This window comes from Crocuta crocuta, unplaced genomic scaffold (assembly GCF_008692635.1).
Source record: "Crocuta crocuta isolate KB4526 unplaced genomic scaffold, BGI_CrCroc_1.0 scaffold102, whole genome shotgun sequence".
Classification (NCBI taxonomy): domain Eukaryota; kingdom Metazoa; phylum Chordata; class Mammalia; order Carnivora; family Hyaenidae; genus Crocuta; species Crocuta crocuta.
The window spans coordinates 9,183,219-9,202,920 of NW_027530019.1; the positions used below are offsets into that span (position 1 = coordinate 9,183,219).

At 38.1% G+C, this 19,702-nt stretch overlaps 1 protein-coding gene across 3 annotated transcripts in view; it reads left to right on the plus strand.

The window, feature by feature from the left end:
• SPG11 (SPG11 vesicle trafficking associated, spatacsin) overlaps nucleotides 1-19,702 on the plus strand; it is a 98,657-nt gene that overhangs the window by 26,531 nt on the left and 52,424 nt on the right. For all 3 annotated transcript variants that reach the window (XR_013335227.1, XM_077764494.1, XM_077764495.1), the window contains exons 9-20: nucleotides 1,627-1,782; nucleotides 2,203-2,378; nucleotides 4,488-4,664; nucleotides 5,719-5,790; nucleotides 6,076-6,203; nucleotides 6,573-6,748; nucleotides 7,859-8,072; nucleotides 11,734-11,937; nucleotides 13,240-13,346; nucleotides 14,806-14,951; nucleotides 16,493-16,654; nucleotides 18,871-18,937. Coding sequence is in view for 2 of the 3 variants with exons in the window: in XM_077764494.1 (XP_077620620.1) it covers nucleotides 1,627-1,782; nucleotides 2,203-2,378; nucleotides 4,488-4,664; nucleotides 5,719-5,790; nucleotides 6,076-6,203; nucleotides 6,573-6,748; nucleotides 7,859-8,072; nucleotides 11,734-11,937; nucleotides 13,240-13,346; nucleotides 14,806-14,951; nucleotides 16,493-16,654; nucleotides 18,871-18,937 (1,785 nt within the window). In the remaining variant the exon portion in view is untranslated. The remainder of the gene's footprint in view (nucleotides 1-1,626; nucleotides 1,783-2,202; nucleotides 2,379-4,487; nucleotides 4,665-5,718; nucleotides 5,791-6,075; nucleotides 6,204-6,572; nucleotides 6,749-7,858; nucleotides 8,073-11,733; nucleotides 11,938-13,239; nucleotides 13,347-14,805; nucleotides 14,952-16,492; nucleotides 16,655-18,870; nucleotides 18,938-19,702) is intronic.

Sequence of the window (19,702 nt, forward strand, 5' to 3'; positions counted from 1 at the left end):
CCTATCCTTCAAAGCACTTCTGGTAGTTCAGTGGTTTTTACTAATCCACCAACAGCTAAAGAGGCTATGCTACAAACAAGCTGAATGGAAAACATGTTCATCCTTCTGACTGCTTTGGTCATCATTTAACACGTCTCGTAAATGTAGTGTTCAAAAGTTTGTATTGGGCTTTCCAGGTCCTTTTGAGGGGGCAAAGGAAGTTTTCTGGAAATTCCATTACAATCAGCTTCCCTGGGAACGTTGTTTTTAAGTCCAAAGACTTGAACCACATTCCCTGCACATGAATGTGTTTGCTTTTTTTTTTCCTCTTCCCTCATTGTCTCCTTCCCTTCTAGAACCATTACAGTTACTGACATTTGCATTTTTTTTTTTTAATATTTATTTCTAGGAGAGAGAGAGAGAGAGAAAAATAGAATCTAAATCAGGCTCCAGACTCTGAGCTGTCAGCACAGAGCCCAACGTGGGGCTTGAAGTCATGAACCACAAGATCATGACCTGAGCTGAAGTCCGATGCTTAACTCACTGAGCCACCCAGGCATCCAACATCTGCATTTGTAGATGAATTTTACCCACTTACTGGTTTTTATTATTTAAGAACTGCTAACATAGTGGGGATGTAGTAGGGTATAAAACTTGAAAAATACTGATATTGAAGGAATAATAGGTATCTTGTGCTTTAATACTTTGTGGCAGGATTGTACTATAAGCAGGTGAATCAGACAACTATGTAAATCCCAAACAAAAACTAAAAATGAACCAAAGTGAAAAGATTACATTCTAGGCAATATCTTTCTCTTGTAACTTGTTATTTAAGGGAATACTAGTGATTTGTTCTAAAAAGGACGTACAGCTTGTTGCAAATTCCTCTTCCTAATTCCTGCCTGCCAAGAACTCAAATGTAACTGTGATATTAGCAACCCTTTCCTAGTGTACTGGCTGGTATATGTGTGATTTCAAAATGACATAGATATGATATGACAGCTGGTAATGATGGATTCATTTATATTGTTCACACTTCTATGACCAGGCCTTAAGGGAAGGTCAGATTTTAAAACAAGCAGTGTCTTCCTACCTATCTCCAAATACATGTCAAAACAGAAGGGTGTTTGTGCTTCAGCTTTGTTTTTGCTCAGTAATACAGTCAAGCAAGCCTGATTCCAAGTGACCTGTTGAGCTGTGTAAGCATTTTTATTTCAAATAAAATATATTTGTGGGGCCTGGGTAGCTTTGTAGGTTGAGCATCCAACTCTTGATTTTGGCTCAGCTCATGATCCCAGGGTCGTGGGATGGAGCCCTGAGTAGAATTCTGAGCTGGGTGTGGAGCTTGCTTAGGATTCTCTCTCCCTCCTCCCTCCCTCCCTCCCTCTACCCACCCCCTCTCATTCCCCTGATGCACGAGTGCACATCTACTCCCCCCTCCATAAATTATGTGTCTTTCATAGTATTATGTGTCTTTGTATTATATGTCTTTCATAGTATCCATTCATACTGCACTATCCTCTATATCAGGTAATCCGATAGAAATATACCTGTTTTGTTCCTAAAAAAAATTGTAACATATTTTAATATGTTAGTTTTATTAGGAGGATACTGGTGTTCATGTTAATTTCTTTGGTTCTTTCTCAGATGTGGAAATGCTGACACCAGCATTGGATTTACTTTGCTCAGCAATTAGAGAAAGTGATTCTGAAACCCAAAGCAAACATTTTTCAGAACAGTTGCTTAATCTTACACTGTCTTTTCTTAACAAACAAATAAAGGAGCTTTTTCTTCACAATGAAGGTAAGATAGCAGCAAAGGGGTGCAACTGCCCTATCCTTGTGTCAGGACAGAAATCCCAGTGGTACTATTGCGTGAGAGAACATAAGCCAAGAGAGTGCTATTTCCTAAAGCTGAGAAAAGTTAGTGTGTAACTGAGTGAGTGCAATGGGGTTCCAGCACTGGGCAAATTGACAGAAAGGACTAATCAATGTGTAAAGGGTTGTGTTAAAACACAGAGCTACTTGTAAATAGGAAAAACTCAGATTTTTTGTTTGAAATTTGGAAACACTGAGTTTAAATTTTGGAATTTTCTAGAATTCTTTATAATAGCTTATGGTTTATTCCTTCTCTCTAGTTCTTGCTCTCCTTCTATATATGCATCTGTATATACACACATATATTTTTATATGTATGAAATTGGCAAATTGGTATTTTCCACAGAACTAGATGAACATCTACAGCAAGGAGTGAACATACTGACCAGCTACATTAATGAACTTCGAACCTTCATGATAAAGTTTCCTTGGAAGATAATAGATACTGTAGATGAATATGATGTAAATGAAAATGTCCCCAAAGTAAGAGACAGCGATATATGGGAGAAACTCAGTGTTGAGGTAAATATGAGTAGTTATCACTTCTTTTATTTGCCAGATTTAGAGGATCTGAGAAAACAAATTGAAAACCAGAATTTAGAATCTGTACATTTGTGATTCAGAATCTTTGGCAAGGTCTTATAGGTTTGGAGTTTAGGTTTTATAGATTTTGAGATCTCTGGACATAATTTCAAATTTATGTCTACAATCCTGTGTATTTAATTTAGAACACAGAGAGGTTCCCTCTTAATTCATAATGCCATATCTGCCCACTTAGATCCAGTGACAGGCACCCAAACCCAAACTTTTGTGAAGGGGCGGACTCTTAACAATACTTCCTCAATGGCTAACGCCTGGCATTTTGGACTTAAGCATTCTGCCTAACCTTTGGGTAAATCATATTGCTCCTGGTGGTTTGATCTTAAGAGACTTTTATTTTATGGCATTATTTCCTAGAAGTATACGCGATTTGAGTCCTAACTCAGATTCTAGTTAAGATATCTTGTCAGTTAAATTTTCTAGCTCACCTGCTTGCCTTTGTTTTTATAGTAGAAATTAGTACAACCATAACGTGCTGCCCTCTTTAAGCCTGGGAATGGGAAGAATCCCTCTACCCCCATGGAGAGTATTGGAAAGACAAAGACCAAAATAGCTTAACCCAGATGATCAGACTCACTAGGGAGTGAAAGTGCTAAGTGTGACATACTGTCAGGTCCACAGGACTGCTGTTCTTGGGTTGGAGTAACAGGAAAGTATCTGGTGTGATTGCATTTTCTGTATCTCTTACTCTCTATCCGTCTATCCAAAAGTTACTTGACTTTCCCTTTACATTTTTTGGCTTCTCTTTTTCATTCTCCTTTGCAGGTTTCACTTCCTGTTTTTCCATACTTTAATGTGCTCCAAGGTGCCATTCATGGTCCTCTGGCCTTTTTGCTTAAAATAATTGATTTTTAACTGTTTGAAAGGTTATAGCCTACTTTGATGAAAGCTGTGGACTCTGTCTTCAAAAATATGCATGTGATTGTGTGCATCTACACATGCATACAATTTGCATAAGCCTTCATGGGATTTACAGACTCCTCGAAAGCCCCAGGTTGAGAATGCCCCTATTTTGGGGCACTTGAGTGGCTCAGTTGGTTAAGCATCCAACTTGGGCTCAGGTCATGATCTCCTGGTTTGTGAGTTTGAGCCTGGCATTGGGATCTGAACTAATGGTGTGGAGCCTGCCTGGGTTTCTTTCTCTCTTCCTCTCTCTTTGTCTCTCCCCAACCTGTGTGCACATGCACATGCACGCTCTCTCTCCCTCGCTCTCAAAATAAATAAATAAACTTAAAGAAAAAAAAAAAGAATGTCCCTATTCTCTTTGTCTTGGGTATAGGTCTTCAGTATATGTCTTTATTCCTTCTTACTAGGATTTTTGCAGTAACCTTCTAATGCCTTACTATCTAGAGCATGAATCCCTTTCAGTCCATTCTCCACTTTGCTACCTGAACATTCTTCCTAAAATGTATACCTGATTATGTCACCTTTTGCTTTTAAGATCCTTCAGTGTCTTCACATAAGTTTCAGGATACAGTCCATCTCCCACATATAACGCCCTTCATGATGGAACCTCTGCTTTTCTTTCAAATCTCATCTGCTACTATGTCCAGTTTTTTCTCCAGCTAAATTAAGTAATTTGGAGTTTCCCAAAGACTGATATTGTTTCTTACCTTTATGCCTCAGTACATATTCCCTCTTTTTGGGACACTTATCCTCTTTCTTCAATATATGAATGTAATGCTTACTTGCCTTTCAAGTTTCACCTTATTAGTCCTCTCTACTAGGAAGGCTTTTCTTTTGTTGTTACCTCTTTTATTTAGATGCTTCTCTTCTGGACCCTGGGATATCTGCATCGTCACCTTTATCATATGTGACTATACGCAATACTTTGTGTATTTGCCACTAGTCTAAAAGCAAGGTCTGTGTTTCAGTCGACTTCATCTCTCCTGTGCAAAGCACCCAATCTAGTGGTAGGTTTTCAATAAAGATCCATTAGGTGTTCAATAAATATTTAAGTCCCATGTTGATAATCATAATAAGGAAATTAAAAGGAACTTAAAAGGCAAATATGTTTCCTCCTTTTCTTAGGAAGTTATTTCCAGTGCTATTTTGAACAACAAAATACCAGAGGCACAGACTTTCTTAAGGATTAACAGTCATTCTGCTCAAAGACTTGAGGAGCTGATTAGAATAGGTCTAAATTTGGTCTTTGACAATTTGAAAAAGAACAATATAAAGGAAGCCTCCGAACTTTTGAAGAACATGGTGAGTTGCATAAACTGATCTTGAAGTCTCTAATGTAAGAGAAGATCTCTATATTTAATGCAGTTTCTGGTTGATATAAAAATTGTTTTGTATTGATGGTTGTATCACAAACTAAGAAATTTCTTTAGCTTTTACTGGGAAATAATAATAGAAATGTTCTTTAGTACTGAGAACTTTTTTTTTTTTTTTAAATTTCTGAGATAGAGAGCGTGAGCAGGGGAGGGTCAGAGATAGAGGAAGATACAGAATCTGAAGCAGGCTTCAGGCTCTGAGCTAGCTGTCAGCACAGAGCCCGACGTGGGACTTGAACCCACAAACCGTGAGATCATGACCTGAGCCAAAGCTGGACGCTTAACTGACTGAGCCACCCAGGTGCCCCAAGTACTGAGAACTTTTTTGAAGAGACTTTTTTTATTGGGAGTTTCTATCATTTGTTCTCTGTTACACTTGGCACTGTGACTAGAAGGAGACCTTGCTTCTCCTAGAAGGCTTCACACGTGTCAAAGCGTGCACAGAACCTCACTTGTTGAGAAACATTCTGGGTTGTTCATGTGACCCCTTACATCTCCATTTGAGCTAATGGCTTATTTTTTGGTTTTGTGGTCTGTGGTTTTACTTCATTTGAGAAGGGGAAGTGCTGGAGTTGGGCCTCCTGGACTAAGCTGAGACCGGGCCCTAATCTGCATGATCGGGGCTTCTCCATGGCAACTTTGTGGAGGTACAGAGTGAAACCATGCAAGGGTTGTGATTTGCACTAACTTTTGTTTTCAAGTGAATCATTAAAGCAGATACCTCCAGTTTTGGTCATATGGCAGCCTAGCATTACCTTAAATTGTTCTATGTGCTGCCTTTGTTCTGGCAAAATGGACTTAAGGGATAGGCAGTATATATGTAAGATAAATAAAGAGTATGAGTGTTGACAAGAGCAGAAAAGCTGTAGAATTCTAACAGGATACATGTCTATACTAGATATTTCTTTACCCAACATATATTTATGTTTAAAATAGCCCTATTACAAAATATAAAGGTTTTTAAGTTTTTCTCTTTATTACAGGGCTTTAATGTAAAAGACCAGTTGCTCAAGATCTGCTTCTATACAACCGATAAAGATATACGGGACTTTTTGGTAGGTAAAGGTGAGGCTATGTAGTTTACATCTTGTAGTAAACCTTGGTGAAAGTTCAAAATGAATTATTTTAATATTCAAGTAATCTAGTAAGTAAAAGTATGAGAACTCCTTTGTTTTTTTTAATGATTGTTTTGCATTTGTGGTAAAAGAAAATATCTGTGAATATATACATACCTCAGAAATTCAAAATACAATTCTTAAATGGCATTTAAACTAATGACATTTGTTTTGCAATTGTGCTTGGTTTTTGTGAGGTCATTGCTTAATTACTTTTTATTCAAGGTTGAAATTTTAAAAGAAAAAAATTATTTTTCTGAAAATGAAAAAAGAACTATAAACTTCGTGCATCAAGTTGAGAAGTTTTATTCAGGACATTTCCAAGAAAATGTGCAGATCCAGTCCTTTGCCAGGTAGTCTTATTAGTCTGCTTTTGATAATATGGAAAAAATATTGTGGACAGTGTTTAGTTTATGATTTCTAGCNCTCCTATGCATCAGCATTTCTGTATCCCTTGGGTAAATTCCTAGCAGTAGCACAGATTTTTTTATGTGGAACTGAGCTTACATTCTCTATGGAGATAAAATTTGTATCATCCAGAAAGGGCTCAGGGAATTTAGTCTCATTTCAATATGTGTATAATCACATATATATATTTAAAATAATAAATAGAAAAATGATAGTATTGAATTACTAATTTCCTAAAAGAGTAGAAATTCATGAGCAGATTAAAAGGGATGATGCTTTTCCCTTCAAAATTAAAAAAAATATCACTGTTTTAGGTATTGGATGAAGGAACAGGATTTTTTCAAGCACAAATCTGTTTTGGACTCACTCCTGAAACAAGATCCTAAAGATAAATTTAACAAACAGGACCATAGAATTGTGTTAAATTGGGCTCAGTGGTGGAATCAACTAACACAAGAATCCATCCTTCTCCCCAGGATAAGTCCAGAAGGCAAGTATGAAAGAAACTAACATCTAAACATACTGTATGAAGATTAAATTAGGCATTTGGATATTTTAGTGAGTCTCCAGTTTGGAATCCCTTTTGGAGAGAAAATACTCAGTTGCTTTAAAATGCAAGTTATTGAATTAAGATCTCTTCTTATCTCAAGGTTTTTATTTTATTATTTTTTTTAAGTTTTAGAGAGTGCATACATGAGCTGGGAAGGGGCAGAAGGGGGAGAGGGAGAGAGAGGGGGGGAAAGAGAGAGAGGAAGAGAGAAAGAGAATCTTAAGCAGGCTCCATGCTCTACATGGAGCCTGACAATGGGGCTCAATCCCATGACTCTGGGATATCTCAAGGTTTTTGTAAAGGATTTATAATGTGATAGTGGAAGAGAAAAGCCATATCATTTAGTGAATTTAGATTTCAAGGCTAAGAATTCTCTAGCCAGCCTCAAAGCAACATCCGTGTTTTTCCAGTAGTCTTTGAGTTTCTTCTCGTGTAAACCAAGGATCTATATCACATGAAGGCTCTGGGGAGAGGTAATAGTAGTCATTTATAGAAAGTTAAATTTATATTTACTATTATAGCCAAAGTTTTTTTGTTTATTTATTTTGAGAAAGATGAGAGAGCATGAGCCAAGGAGGGAGGGGGCGGGGGGGGGAGGAGAAAGAGAAAGGAGAGGGAGAATCCCAAGCAGGCTTGGTGTTGTTAATGCAGAGCCCAAAGAACCATGATATCCCATGAACCATGAGATCATAACCTAAGCTGAAATCAAGAGTCAGGCACTTAACCTACTGAGCCACCCAGGTGCCCCCAAAGTTTTATTTATATTAATGAAAAGAAAAGGGAAGAAGAGGCCTGAAAAGATAATTGAAACACAGCTAGTTTTTAAGTCTGATTTAACTGCTGTACTAATGAGAAGCAACATTCCTCTAGCTAACGTATTGACTATGAAATGAACACAAAAGAAGAAAATAGCAAAAAGAAGCAGAGGGCCTGAATAATTCATAGGTTATTTGTGCAGATCATCCTATCTATCAGGTTAAGTACTGTTGAGTTTTGTGTCAGTAATCATAATTCATTGCTGTTTTAAAATGTGTTTTATTCTTAATGCAGAATACAAATCGTATTCTCCCGAAGCCCTCTGGAGATACCTCACAGCTCGCCATGATTGGTCAAGCATCATCCTGTGGATTGGAGAATTTCAGACCCAGAATAGTTGTGCTTCACTTGAGCAGAACATATGGCCCCTTCTGACTGTTGATGTTATTGATCAGAATACTTGTTGCAACAACTACATGAGGAATGAAATTTTAGATAAGCTGGCCAGGTATTGTAACTGTGGGGATGAATACAAGGAAGGACAGTAAAAAAATAATGGTGTAAATTTTCTCTGAAATGCCATAAATCCAAAGCAATGTTGTTTCATAGTATTTTAAAATTACACAGTGTTACCATGTATTGAGGATTTAAAATCACATGCATTTTGGGGTGCCTGGGTGCCTCAGTTGGTTAACTGTCCAACTCTTGATTTCAGCTCAGGTCATGATCTGTTCATGAGATATTGAGCCCCATGTCAGGCTCCACGCTGACAGTGCAGAGCCTACTTGGAATTCTCTTTCCCACCCCCTCTCTCTGCCTCTCCCCTGCTCCTGCTCTCTCTCTCAAAANCCAACTCTTGATTTCAGCTCAGGTCATGATCTGTCTCATGGTTCATGAGATATGAGCCCCATGTCAGGCTCCACGCTGACAGTGCAGAGCCTACTTGGAATTCTCTTTCCCACCCCCTCTCTCTGCCTCTCCCCTGCTCCTGCTCTCTCTCTCAAAATAAATAAATTTTAAAAATATTTAAAATCACATGCATTTAACATGGTGTTAAATGGTGTTAAATGTAGTAAATAGGTGTTAAATGTAGTGAATACGTTCTCAAATTGTAGATAAAGGTTTTCCCCAAATCATTGTATGTGCTTTGTATTGCACATTGCATGTGACATAGTCAGCTGTTGTTGGAGCTACAAAGACCAAGTGGCAAGAGCTGAGGACACTTTAGTGCCATGTAATGTCTCCCACTCTTCTCACTACTGACACTGCACCTGTCCACATGCTGCATGTTGATTTGAACTAAAGAGGACTGTTTAATTAAGAAATTAGTGAGGAGGGAGTGCATCTGGTTTTGGCCCAGGTCATGATCTAGAGATGTTAGGAGCTTTGCCCAAGCCAGTTACCTACAGACTTCAGTTCTTTTACCTCTGACTTTCTATTCACTGTCCTTTCCATTGCACTAAATCCTTTGCTTGTGTACTAAAAGTAAAATTGCATATACTTGCATGGTTATCAGATATTTGGCTTGATATTTGTTTAAAAAGCTAGTATAGGTGTGATTCAACAGGAATTATGACATTAATGAATTAATGAGATCTACAGTAACAGATTAAAAGGAAAAAATCATACCACCCTGATGGATACAGAAGAGCATTTGATAAAATTGAGCATCTGTTTATCATAAAAGCTACATATTAGCAAACTAAGAGTGGATACAAATTTCCTTAATGTGAAAGGGGTATCTAAAGAAATCTTCTAGCTAATGTTAGGCTTGATGATGAAGCACCACAAATGTCCTCTTTAGATTTGGAGCAAGACAAGCCTCATTGATTCTTCCCAAGTTGATCTTTAGATATAATGCAATCTCAATTAAAATCCCAGAAAGTTTTCTTACAGATTTTAACAAGCTGATTATAAATATTTATATGAAAATGCAAAGGGTCAAGAATAGCCCTGAAAAAGAACTTGCCCTCCTAGATATAAAAAGCTTATTCTAAAGTTATAGCAACTACGACAGTGAGAGTATTGTTTCAGGGATAGACAAATAGACCAGAGAACAGAATAATGAGCATAAACAAACTTCTGCATGCACACTCACTTTATATATGACAGAGGTGGCACTGCATAGTGGGCAAAGAACATTTTTTTCTTTTTTGATAAAGGGGGCTGGGATAACAAGATAGCTCTGGGGGGGGTGGAGAGAAGTAAATTGGACTTTTTTTTTATTGGACTTTCTTCCTTGTATCATGCATACAATCAATTCCAAGTAGATTTCAAAACCCAAATGACAAAAGTAAAACTATAAAGCTTTTAGAAGATATAGAAGAATATCTTCATGACCTTGGGAGTAGAATATGCTTTCTAAGTGGCCTAAAGGGGTAAAGGTGAATGGTTAATGAGACCTAGAGAGCTATGTGGCAAGAGTTGTGTCCCTTAGTGGGGAGTCTCAGCCAACCTGCAGTTACCCAGCACAGCAAGAGCCAAGGTATCCCCATCCTCTCTTCTTTCTGACTCTTACCTTCTAATGGGGGTCTCCCATAGGGCAAAACAAAATGGAAATCTGAGGACACTAGAGTCTTCTGTGCAGGTGAGCCTCCAGGGATAGAAGAGTAGAGCTTGGATCTGGAGGGGAAAGATACCAGCACACATAGGCATTTCACAAAAGAGGTAACACAAATGGCCAATAAATACACAAAAAGATGCTCTTCCTCATTTTTAGTCATGGAAATGTAAACTTATTTTACCAAAAATCTAGGAGCAATTGCAATGACCAGCAAAGATAGAGTGTAGATAAATGAAATCTAGTTATAAGCCAACAGTAGAATACTATGTAACAATGAAAACAAACTAGTCACAGATATCAACGTGGGTAAATCACACAATGTTGAGTAAAAGAAATAGGACTAAGAACAATATATCCAGAATGTACCATTTATGTATAAACTTTAAAATAGGCAGAACCAGGGCTGCCTGGGTGACTCAGTTAAGCATCCAACTTCCACTCATCTCACGGTTTGTGGGTTTGAGCCCCACATCAGGCTCTGTGCTAACAGCTTGGAGCCTGGAGCCTGCTTCAAAGTCTTGTGTCTCAGTTTTTCTCTTCCCCTTGTTCTCTCTCTCTCTCTCTCTCTCTCTCTCTCACTCTCTCTCTCTCTCTCTCNCATGTCGACATGCCATCTCTAAATAAATATAGAGGAATGCTGTGGAAAAAAAATTTAAAAATAAACTGCAAAAAAATTTTTTTAAAAAAGGAAGAAATGCTTATTAGAAAGTCAGGAGTGTTTACCTCTGGGGGTAGCAAAGGACATGGACGGGGGAAAGAATACACCTAGGTATAATAATCTATTATTTGAGTGATGGTTACATAGTGTTTCTTTAAATGCCACGTTACATATTTTCTATAGTCCTCTGTATAGCATATAAAATTAACAATAAATTTGTAAAAAAGTAGTATTTAAATGCAAATTTCTTTTCTTGTTTAGTCATTGGTCTATTTAAATTATTCTGCTTTACTTTCTAAATGGTTTTGTTTGGGTATTTTGAAAAAATCCCAGTGCTTAAAAGAATCTAGTTTCAAGAGCTAACCACTGTTGCCACTGTGGATTGTGCAATTCTAGTTAAAACCACCAAAAAATAGAGATTGTTTAGATTTAGTTTTTGAAATATTTAAGAGCACTCTAGACTGTCATTTAAATACTAAGATGGTGCACAAACCTTCATCAGAAACTAGCAAAATATATATGTGTCAGAACAAATTTATAGAGTGAGACTACAGCAGAATTCTCTCATGGAGAGTGGTGACACCTTACTCCTCCTGACACTGCTCAGTTGGGTTCCTACCCAGAAGAACTGAGCCCCAAATGCCACGTGGCGTCATTTTCTATATATTTTTTACTTCTTTATCTCCCATATATGGTAACACACATGCATGTGGCCTAATTAAGTGGTTTCATGTTACAAGGTCGTGAGGGATGTTGTCACATACATGCCAGGTTCCCTTGAGGTTTTTGGGGTTTTTTTCTTAGGGAGGAGATCCTATCACATGACTTGGCAGTCTTAATTTGTAAATTCTAATTTTTAAGTAGTTGAGTCTTCCACAATGGAAGTGGTTTGGTCCGCTGTGAATCTATCAACTTTGTAACTTGCCTCCTCTGAAACCTGCCCAACAGGAATGGGATTTTTCTTCATTCTGAACTAGAGAACTTTGAACTCTTTCTCCTAAGACTGAACCGCATTGGGGGTGTGATGCAAGATACTCTCCCCGTTCAAAACTACAGGTCCAAAGAAGGTTGGGATTTCCATTCTCACTTCATTCTCTATTGTTTGGAACACAGTCTGCAGTATCTTCTCTATGTCTATCTTGACCATTACAAGTGAGTATTGAGACTTGATTTGTCCTTGAGCAGCACAAAACAGTTTCCTCTTTCCATACTACTACCGAATGTGACTTTTAGGAAAATATTAAACATTTGCTTGAGGAATACTGATCTCTTTGAAATAGTTCCCCTTCACTCCAGCACTTGGTACCTTAGTTCAGAGCTGCATTCAGCTAAATGCTTATCATGTGTTTTTTGGTGATGTTAATCCTGTAACATCTCTGTTAACCTATAAAATAACTAGAAAGAATTAAATGAAAGAAATGCCTTAAAAGTTTAAAAGAGAGGAAGATTCTGAAAGTTAACTTGGAATTACTTGATACCGTCATTACCAGGCGAATGAATGCTAAACAATTTTGAATTCATAACCACTACAAGGTATGTTAGGTACACTCTTAAATTGAAACTTAGATAGATACACATCAGTATATACCTCCCCCAAGATCAATGGGGCTGCTATGAATTGCTGTTGGGTCAGTGATAACAAGAATATAGTTCATCTCTAATATAGGAGTGCTTACAGTGCTCTTGGCACTAGACTAAGTGCTTTATGTGCATTATCTAATTTTCATAAAAGTCCTGTGAGGTGGTTACTCCCATCTCCATTACACAGATGAGGAAACTGAAGTGTTAAGAGAGGCTAAGTGCCTTTCTTACAGCACATGGCTGTAATAAACAGCACAGCTAGATTTAATTCTACTTAGGTTTCATTCCAGAGTCCACACCTAGGTGCTTATGAGAACATTTTTATTTTGTGTGTGTGTGTGTGTGTGTGTGTGTATTAAAGACTAGGAATTCAAATAGATTGTGTTTTTATGGTTCATATCATTGAGGCTTATTTAGACTCAGAAATATTTTCCCCAAAGCTGCTGGTAGGAGAAGATTTAGAGGTCATATATTCAAAGGATCTACCCTGAGCCTTAATTCCTCAGTCCTAGCTTCTCTGTAGTTGTGTAAAAGTTTTTAAAAGCCTCTGAAGTTTGAAAATGCTGATGAGTTTTTGTTGTTTAAAATAAATTGGGATATGACAGGACAAGGTATCTGTTAATCTTACAGAGTTAGTAAAATTTCATCATAGAAGTAAACACGTTATAAATAAAATTATCTCTGCATCTAAATTTTTCCTCTATTTCCAGACCATAAGTAATAAGTAAAGCACAACACAAGAATGAGAGCATATTATATTTACTTTTAATTCTGAAGTTCCTTTTTAAATGCTAATTATCATCTGAGCAAACACGACTGTAACTATCTTATCTTGTATGTTAACCAGAGTTTGTTCTTTTGTTTTGTATACAGACTTAATCCTTCAAATTGTTCCTTTTTGGAAAAAAGTGAATTATATGAAGCTCACCCTTGGTTTGAATTTTTAGTTCAGTGTCGACAAGTTTCCAGTAATTTAACAGGTATGGGTGTACTGTAGTAAATACAAAAATGTCGGGGTGCCTGGGTGGCTCAGTCAGTTGAGCGCCTGACTTTGGCTCCAGTCATGATCTCGCAGTTCGTGAGTTCCAGCTCCTCACTGGGCTCTGTGTGACAGCTCAGGGCCTGGAGCCGCTTTGGATTCTGTGCCCTGTTCTCTCTTGGCCCTTTTCCTGCTCAGGCTCTCTCTCACAAAAAAAAAAAAAAGTCTTTGGCTAAGTAATTGGTCTGATAAATGGTATTTAATTTGTGTTCTCTAAATAAATCATTTGGCTATAGACAAACATCTGACTATAACCTAGCTTCAAGCTTTATTTAAAAAGCAGAAGACCAAAAATGTTGCCCTCTTGCCAGCTAAGAAAAGCCAGTGTGTGAGCTTGTGTCCCCTTCCCCCTCAGCCTCATGCTTGGTTTTTTTTGGATGTCTCTCATCTTACCAGTTTATCACAGGATGAATTCCTGCTCTCTGGTAGATTGACACGCTTTTTCTGTGAAAAAGTGGTCTGTCTTCCAGGTGCCTGCCCTGAATCTTTTAGTAAGTAATAACAGATGGAATAAAAAAAAAATCCACAACATGTGTGGGATTGTTGTGTCTTCTGTAGTGGAGTTGCTGAAGGAGAGCTTTGCTCCGGTAATAATCAGAAAAGCGCTGTGACCCCACCCCACCTTGAGGGTTTAGCTGGTATTATTCCAGAGACTCACGTGGGGAGGGGGTCAGGCAGAGCCACTACACAGGCAAGAAGTGTCAACAGCCAATCTTTCACTTTTATGTAATTCCTGGTTTTTTCCCAAATAAAGAATTTTTTCATAATGTGGGTTGGGTGTTTTTTGTTTTGGTTTTTTTTGACGTTGATAATATATGTTTATTGTAAAGAAAAATTGGAAGCTACAGACAACTATCAAGAAGGTAGAACTCTGTAGGTAGATAGCATAGGTAGATAATCATCCACAGGCAACTCTTGATCTATCTTAATGTATTTTGTTCTGGTTATTTTCTCTATACTTTTTTTTTAGTCTGGTCTATATATTATATTTCATTCTTCCGACAAATGTTTATTAAACTCACACATCGTGACAGTCTATCTGTGAGAGTCAGTATTTTAGGCATTGATTTGTATGAGCTCTCTGCTGAAGACATAAATTCTTAGGCTGTGATTTGTTGTTAATTTGTTGTTAAAATACCCTCTCTCCCCCCAGTTCATTACTGCCTTTCAGTTTTCTTTTGTTTACCTAAGTTGTTTCAACAGTTGTTTGTCTCAGTTGTTTGAATAGAAGTTTTTACTTTTATGTGGACACATCTCTCATTGTTTTCCCTTTATGGTGTTTTCTTACTGCTTTTAAACTTAGAAAGTCCTTCTTACTGTGGATGGAGTGAAAAATTTTATTCCTCAGAATTGCATAAGTCTTTCTCTTGAGGAGAAAAACCTGCTCTTTTGTTTTCCAGATCCCAAACTGATCTTCCAGGCTAGCCTTGCAAATGCTCAGATACTGATTCCCAGCAACCAGGCCAGTGTAAGCAGTATGCTCCTGGAAGGACATACTCTCCTGGCCCTTGCTACCACAATGTATGCCCCTGGGGGTGTCAGCCAGGTATGGATAGCACTTTTTCCTGTTGTGGCAAAATAGGACTGATTTTAAATTTAGCAGAAATACCTATGGATTTTCTAGACCTGTGATATTCAAATATAACTACTTACAAGTATTTCATTATATTAAAGAGCATAAAACAAAGGATGAAGTTTTATATGAATATTTTATATCCTCTTAAGTTGAAAGGGAACTAACATGTGGTCTAGAGATTTTTTTTTTACCTTTGTTTTCTTTGTTTTAAGTGGATTTCAGGAGCCTTGTATTAGGGTTCTCCAGAGAAACAGAATCAGTTGTGTATGTATATATCTGGTACTTTTTCGGGGAGGGAGAGCACAACCAAGAGAGGGGCAGACAGAAAGAGAGACAGAAGCAGGCTCCATGCCATCAGTGCAGAGCCCCACGCGGGGCTCCATCTCCTGAACTGTGAGATCATGATGTGAGCTGAGATCACGAGTCGGACGCTTAACTAACTGAGCCACACAGATGCTCCTACCTTTGTTTTCTACACTCTGGGTTTGTTTTAAGGATAGAGTCAGTATCTGATTGCTCCTAGGAGTAACTACTTTAGAGTGTGGCTTGAGAATTATTCTCTACTATTTGTACCTTAAAGAGGCAAAAAGGAAATCATAATTTTTAGCTATCCATATAAACTCTTTTAAGGGACCCAGTGGAAATTTGCCCATCTCTGCTTCTTTGAAAGTATAGTATACCTGGTTAGAGAGAACTTAAGAAGGCTGTTTAACATCTCATCCTGAAAAAGCTTCTTACTGATGCTAATTTAATATAATACTACCACTTCCACATTATTGCAATATATTTTAATTCATATGGTTGTCTATTCCTCTGTTCATAATCGTCTGTCAGAAAATAGTCATAGGGTAACTTGAGCGCTGAGGGAGAAGGACCTAGGTAGGAGTCATCAAGTCAAGTAATCTTTTATCCTTTAAAAATATTTACTATTTAAATATTATAAGGGGTACCTGAGTGGTTCAGCCGGTTGAGCGTCTGACTTTTGATTTCATTTCAGGTCATGATCCCATGGTCATGGTATCAAGCCCCATGTCAGACTCCATGCTGAGTGTGGAACCTGCTTAAGATCTCTCTCTCTCTCTCTCTCTCTCTCTCTCTCTCTCTCTCTCTCTCTCTCNCCCCTATTCACACATGTGCTCCCTAAATAAACTAAACAAATAAAATTTAAAAAAAATAAAAAATATTCTAAGTATTTTGGTAGCAGAGCCTTTTTTCGAACAGCTTTTTCACATATAGTTTGAAAACCACTGATCTAGGTGAACTTCCTAATCTTATAGATGAGGAAACTGAGACCTGATGCTGAATATCTGGCCAAAGGTCACCAGCTAGTTTTTCCTAGAACCAGAATGAAAACTGTTGGCTTCTGACTCCTTGACCATTGTTGTTGTTTGTTTTTTTTTTAACTTTCATGTATTTTTTCAAGCTAACCTAGTTTTACTCTTGTGGAAAAAAAGACTTAAATTTGGGGAAGAGAAAACCCTTACTCTGTACTATGTGATCTTTTTATTTAGGTTGTTCAGAATGATGAAAATGAGACCTGTCTGAAGAAGGTAGATCCCCAGTTACTGAAGATGGCGTTAACTCCTTATCCCAAGCTAAAAACTGCTCTCTTCCCACAGTACACTGCCTCTAGCATCCTGCCACCTGATATTACGCTTTACCACCTTATGCAGGTAAAGTATTTAGGTGGCTGACATTTAGGGCTATCAGTCAAGGTTCAGCCAGGAAAAAAAATCTACTCTGAGTCTTTCAATGTTTATTATTTATTTTTGAGAGAGAGATAGAGACAGCATGAGCAGGGGAGGGTCAGAGAGAGAGGGAGACACAGAATCTGAAGGAGGCTCCAGGCTCTGAGCTGGCAGCACAGAGCCCGATGCAGGGCTCAGTCTCACCAACCACAAGATCATGAGCTGAAATCAGATGCTTAACCAACTAAACCACCCAGGAGCCCCTACCCTAGGTCTTTCAAATAGGAAATTACACAGTAATAGCAGAAAGGAGAATCTCAACATGCCCTGGTGAGACCACCCAAAAACTGACGAAGAAAGAAGCTGTCAACACCTCAAAGGCTGCAAGAACAGTGCAAGAAAGTGGTGTTGCCAGAACCCAGAAGCTGGAGCCATCTCTGGGAGCTAAACTCACAACCAAGCTGCCTAATGAGAGCTGGAAATGGGGTAGAGCTGGAACCTTGGAGGAGATATCCCAGAAGACAAAGAAGGAGAAAAGTATCCTGGTGTCTCCCCTCTTCCCACCGTTATTATCCCGTGTTGTTCTCTGGGCTAAACCTACTGGTAGTCAAAGGGCAAATAAGCTTGGGCAATGCAGTTCTCTGAATAGGGCAGAACAGGTGAAAGGTAGAAATGGATCTGAGAGCAAACAGATGGTTGGCCAGCATATACTTGTCTGCCGCTTTCACCAAAAGCCACTTCATTCTATTACTGATAACGTGTATCTCTCTCTTCTTAATGAATACGGCTATTTGTTTATTTAAATCAGTGCTTCTTAACTATTTTCAGAACAAAATCTCTTACGAATGTGAGAGAGCTATGAGTCCTCTACCCAGAAAAATTGCACATACATGTGTAAGTTTGCCTATATTTTTGAGGAATTTGTATACCCTGAAACCTACTCAGGGATCCTCCGTGACAAATTCTTTTGTTCATTTCTCATTTCAAAGGGCTTTTGCTTTCTTTCTCTGGGTGCACATATTCCCATAGTGTCTTTAATTAAACATAAGCTCTATAATCTATAAAGGTACAAAATGTCTCCACTAAACAATCCTTAATTTATAGAGTAGTCCTGCTCAGAAATGTCCCCAGGTGGGTGCCAGTCCATGTACTGTTTGTTGCTGGGATGTGATGAGATTAGGATCTTGCACTATTAATTAAATCTATGTTACTAAGTACACTGTTCAGTTCAGCAGGCTTTTTTGTTGTGTTTTTTTGTTTGTTTTGCTGTTACTTATTTGGTCTATGTAGCAAGACACTCTTGAAGCAGGAAGCATCTAGCTAGATTTAAAGTTATTGCAAGCTTCTTATCTCATTACAAACCAGTAGCACTAGTTTAAGCTATTTATAAGTGGATTATACCAAAACAGTTTCACTACTTAAAGTGGATTCAATCAGCCTAAAACATAAGTGGTTTCAGGTTGGTCTTTGTTCTGTTCTCAAGTTGACTGATGCAATTTTTTAGTCCTACTACTTTATGAAAAGTAGCCCTTCCTTAATAGACCACAAAATCTTCCTTCATTTTAAATCAAAACTGCTTTTTCCTTAGCCACTCACATCTTGACCTACAGGTTTTATTTTCTCCTTTATCTTTTCTACCATCTATTGATCATCTTTGCTAAATCTTTGGCTTAGACAAATTTCAAACAGCTATGGCTCCTGGCTTTCAAACCTTTTCTGACTGGCTTAACCTTACTGCACTCTTGTTTCTTTGTTGGTGGTGGGGTGGTTCCTGCACCACATTCCTCTAACCTTTGATCTACTTTTCCTCTTTCCTTTCCAGACCTGCCTTAGCTTACCTTGTCTTGTTTATATGATAACTTTTCTAGCCTCTTAGTTTTCTTGCTTTTGGAATCCAAAAGCATTTCAAAAACCATTTACATTATAATTAATGCTGTTTCAACCAGAAGACAATACACTTTGCAGATGTCGTATGAAGTGCGGGAAGTCTTTAAAAGGAACACAGCCAGTTCTGTTTTTATTAACATAGGAAAGTGTCTCAAGCATTTTTTTTTTTTTTTTTTGGTAAGTTCAAAGAATTTATGTCCAGAAAGATAAGGTTGAAGAAGCAAAGCAGACTACCTGTGAATTCTTTCCATATAATTTTATTTACTTATTTTAGAGTCAACTAACTTTTAATTGTGACTTCTCCCCTTTTTCAGTCATTATTGCCCTTTGATCCTAGCAGATTGTTTGGCTGGCAGTCTGCCAACACATTGGCTATAGGAGGTAAGTCATTACAGGTACTTAGGCTTTAGAAGTTAATTATTTTAGCAGTGTTGACAGTAGAAGTTAATTTATGTAAAGCCAGTCCAGTTTGTTTGCTGTTTGTTTGTTTTTGAGAGAGAGAGAGAATGTGTTCATGAGTGAGGGGGTGAGTGAGGAAGGGACAATGGAAAGGGAGAGAGAGAATTTTAAGTAGGCACCATCCCTAGTGTGGAGCCCAGGACAGGGCTCGATCTCATGCTGAGTCATGAGATCATGAGTTGAGGTGAAATCAAGAGTTGGTAGCTTAACAGACTGAGCCACTCAGGAGCCCCTCACTGCTTTCCATTTTAAAAATATGCATTCTGATGGAAAACATTTTTTTAAAATTTTCTTTAATGTTTGATTTATTTGAGAGAGAGCGAGCGAGAGTGCGTGAGCAGGGGACGGTCAAAGAGAGAGGGAGGTACAGAATCTGAAACAGGCTCCAGGCTCTGAGCTAGCTGTCAGCACAGAGCCTTGGGGCTCGAGCCCACGAACCATGAGATCATGACCTGAGCTGAAGTCAGACGCTCAACCAACTGAGCCACCCAGGCACCCCTCTGATGGAAAACATTTTCTAGGAGACTGAACTGAAAACATTTTGTGAGTTAAAAGTAACTGTACTACATCACTAGTGCTATTCCGTAGGGTGATTGTGAGGTGACCTGGCTTCTTTGTCAGGCCAGAGAAAAATTTCCTTTTGGGTAGAATTTTTTTTTTTTTTTTTTTTTTTTTGCTTTTTCATTC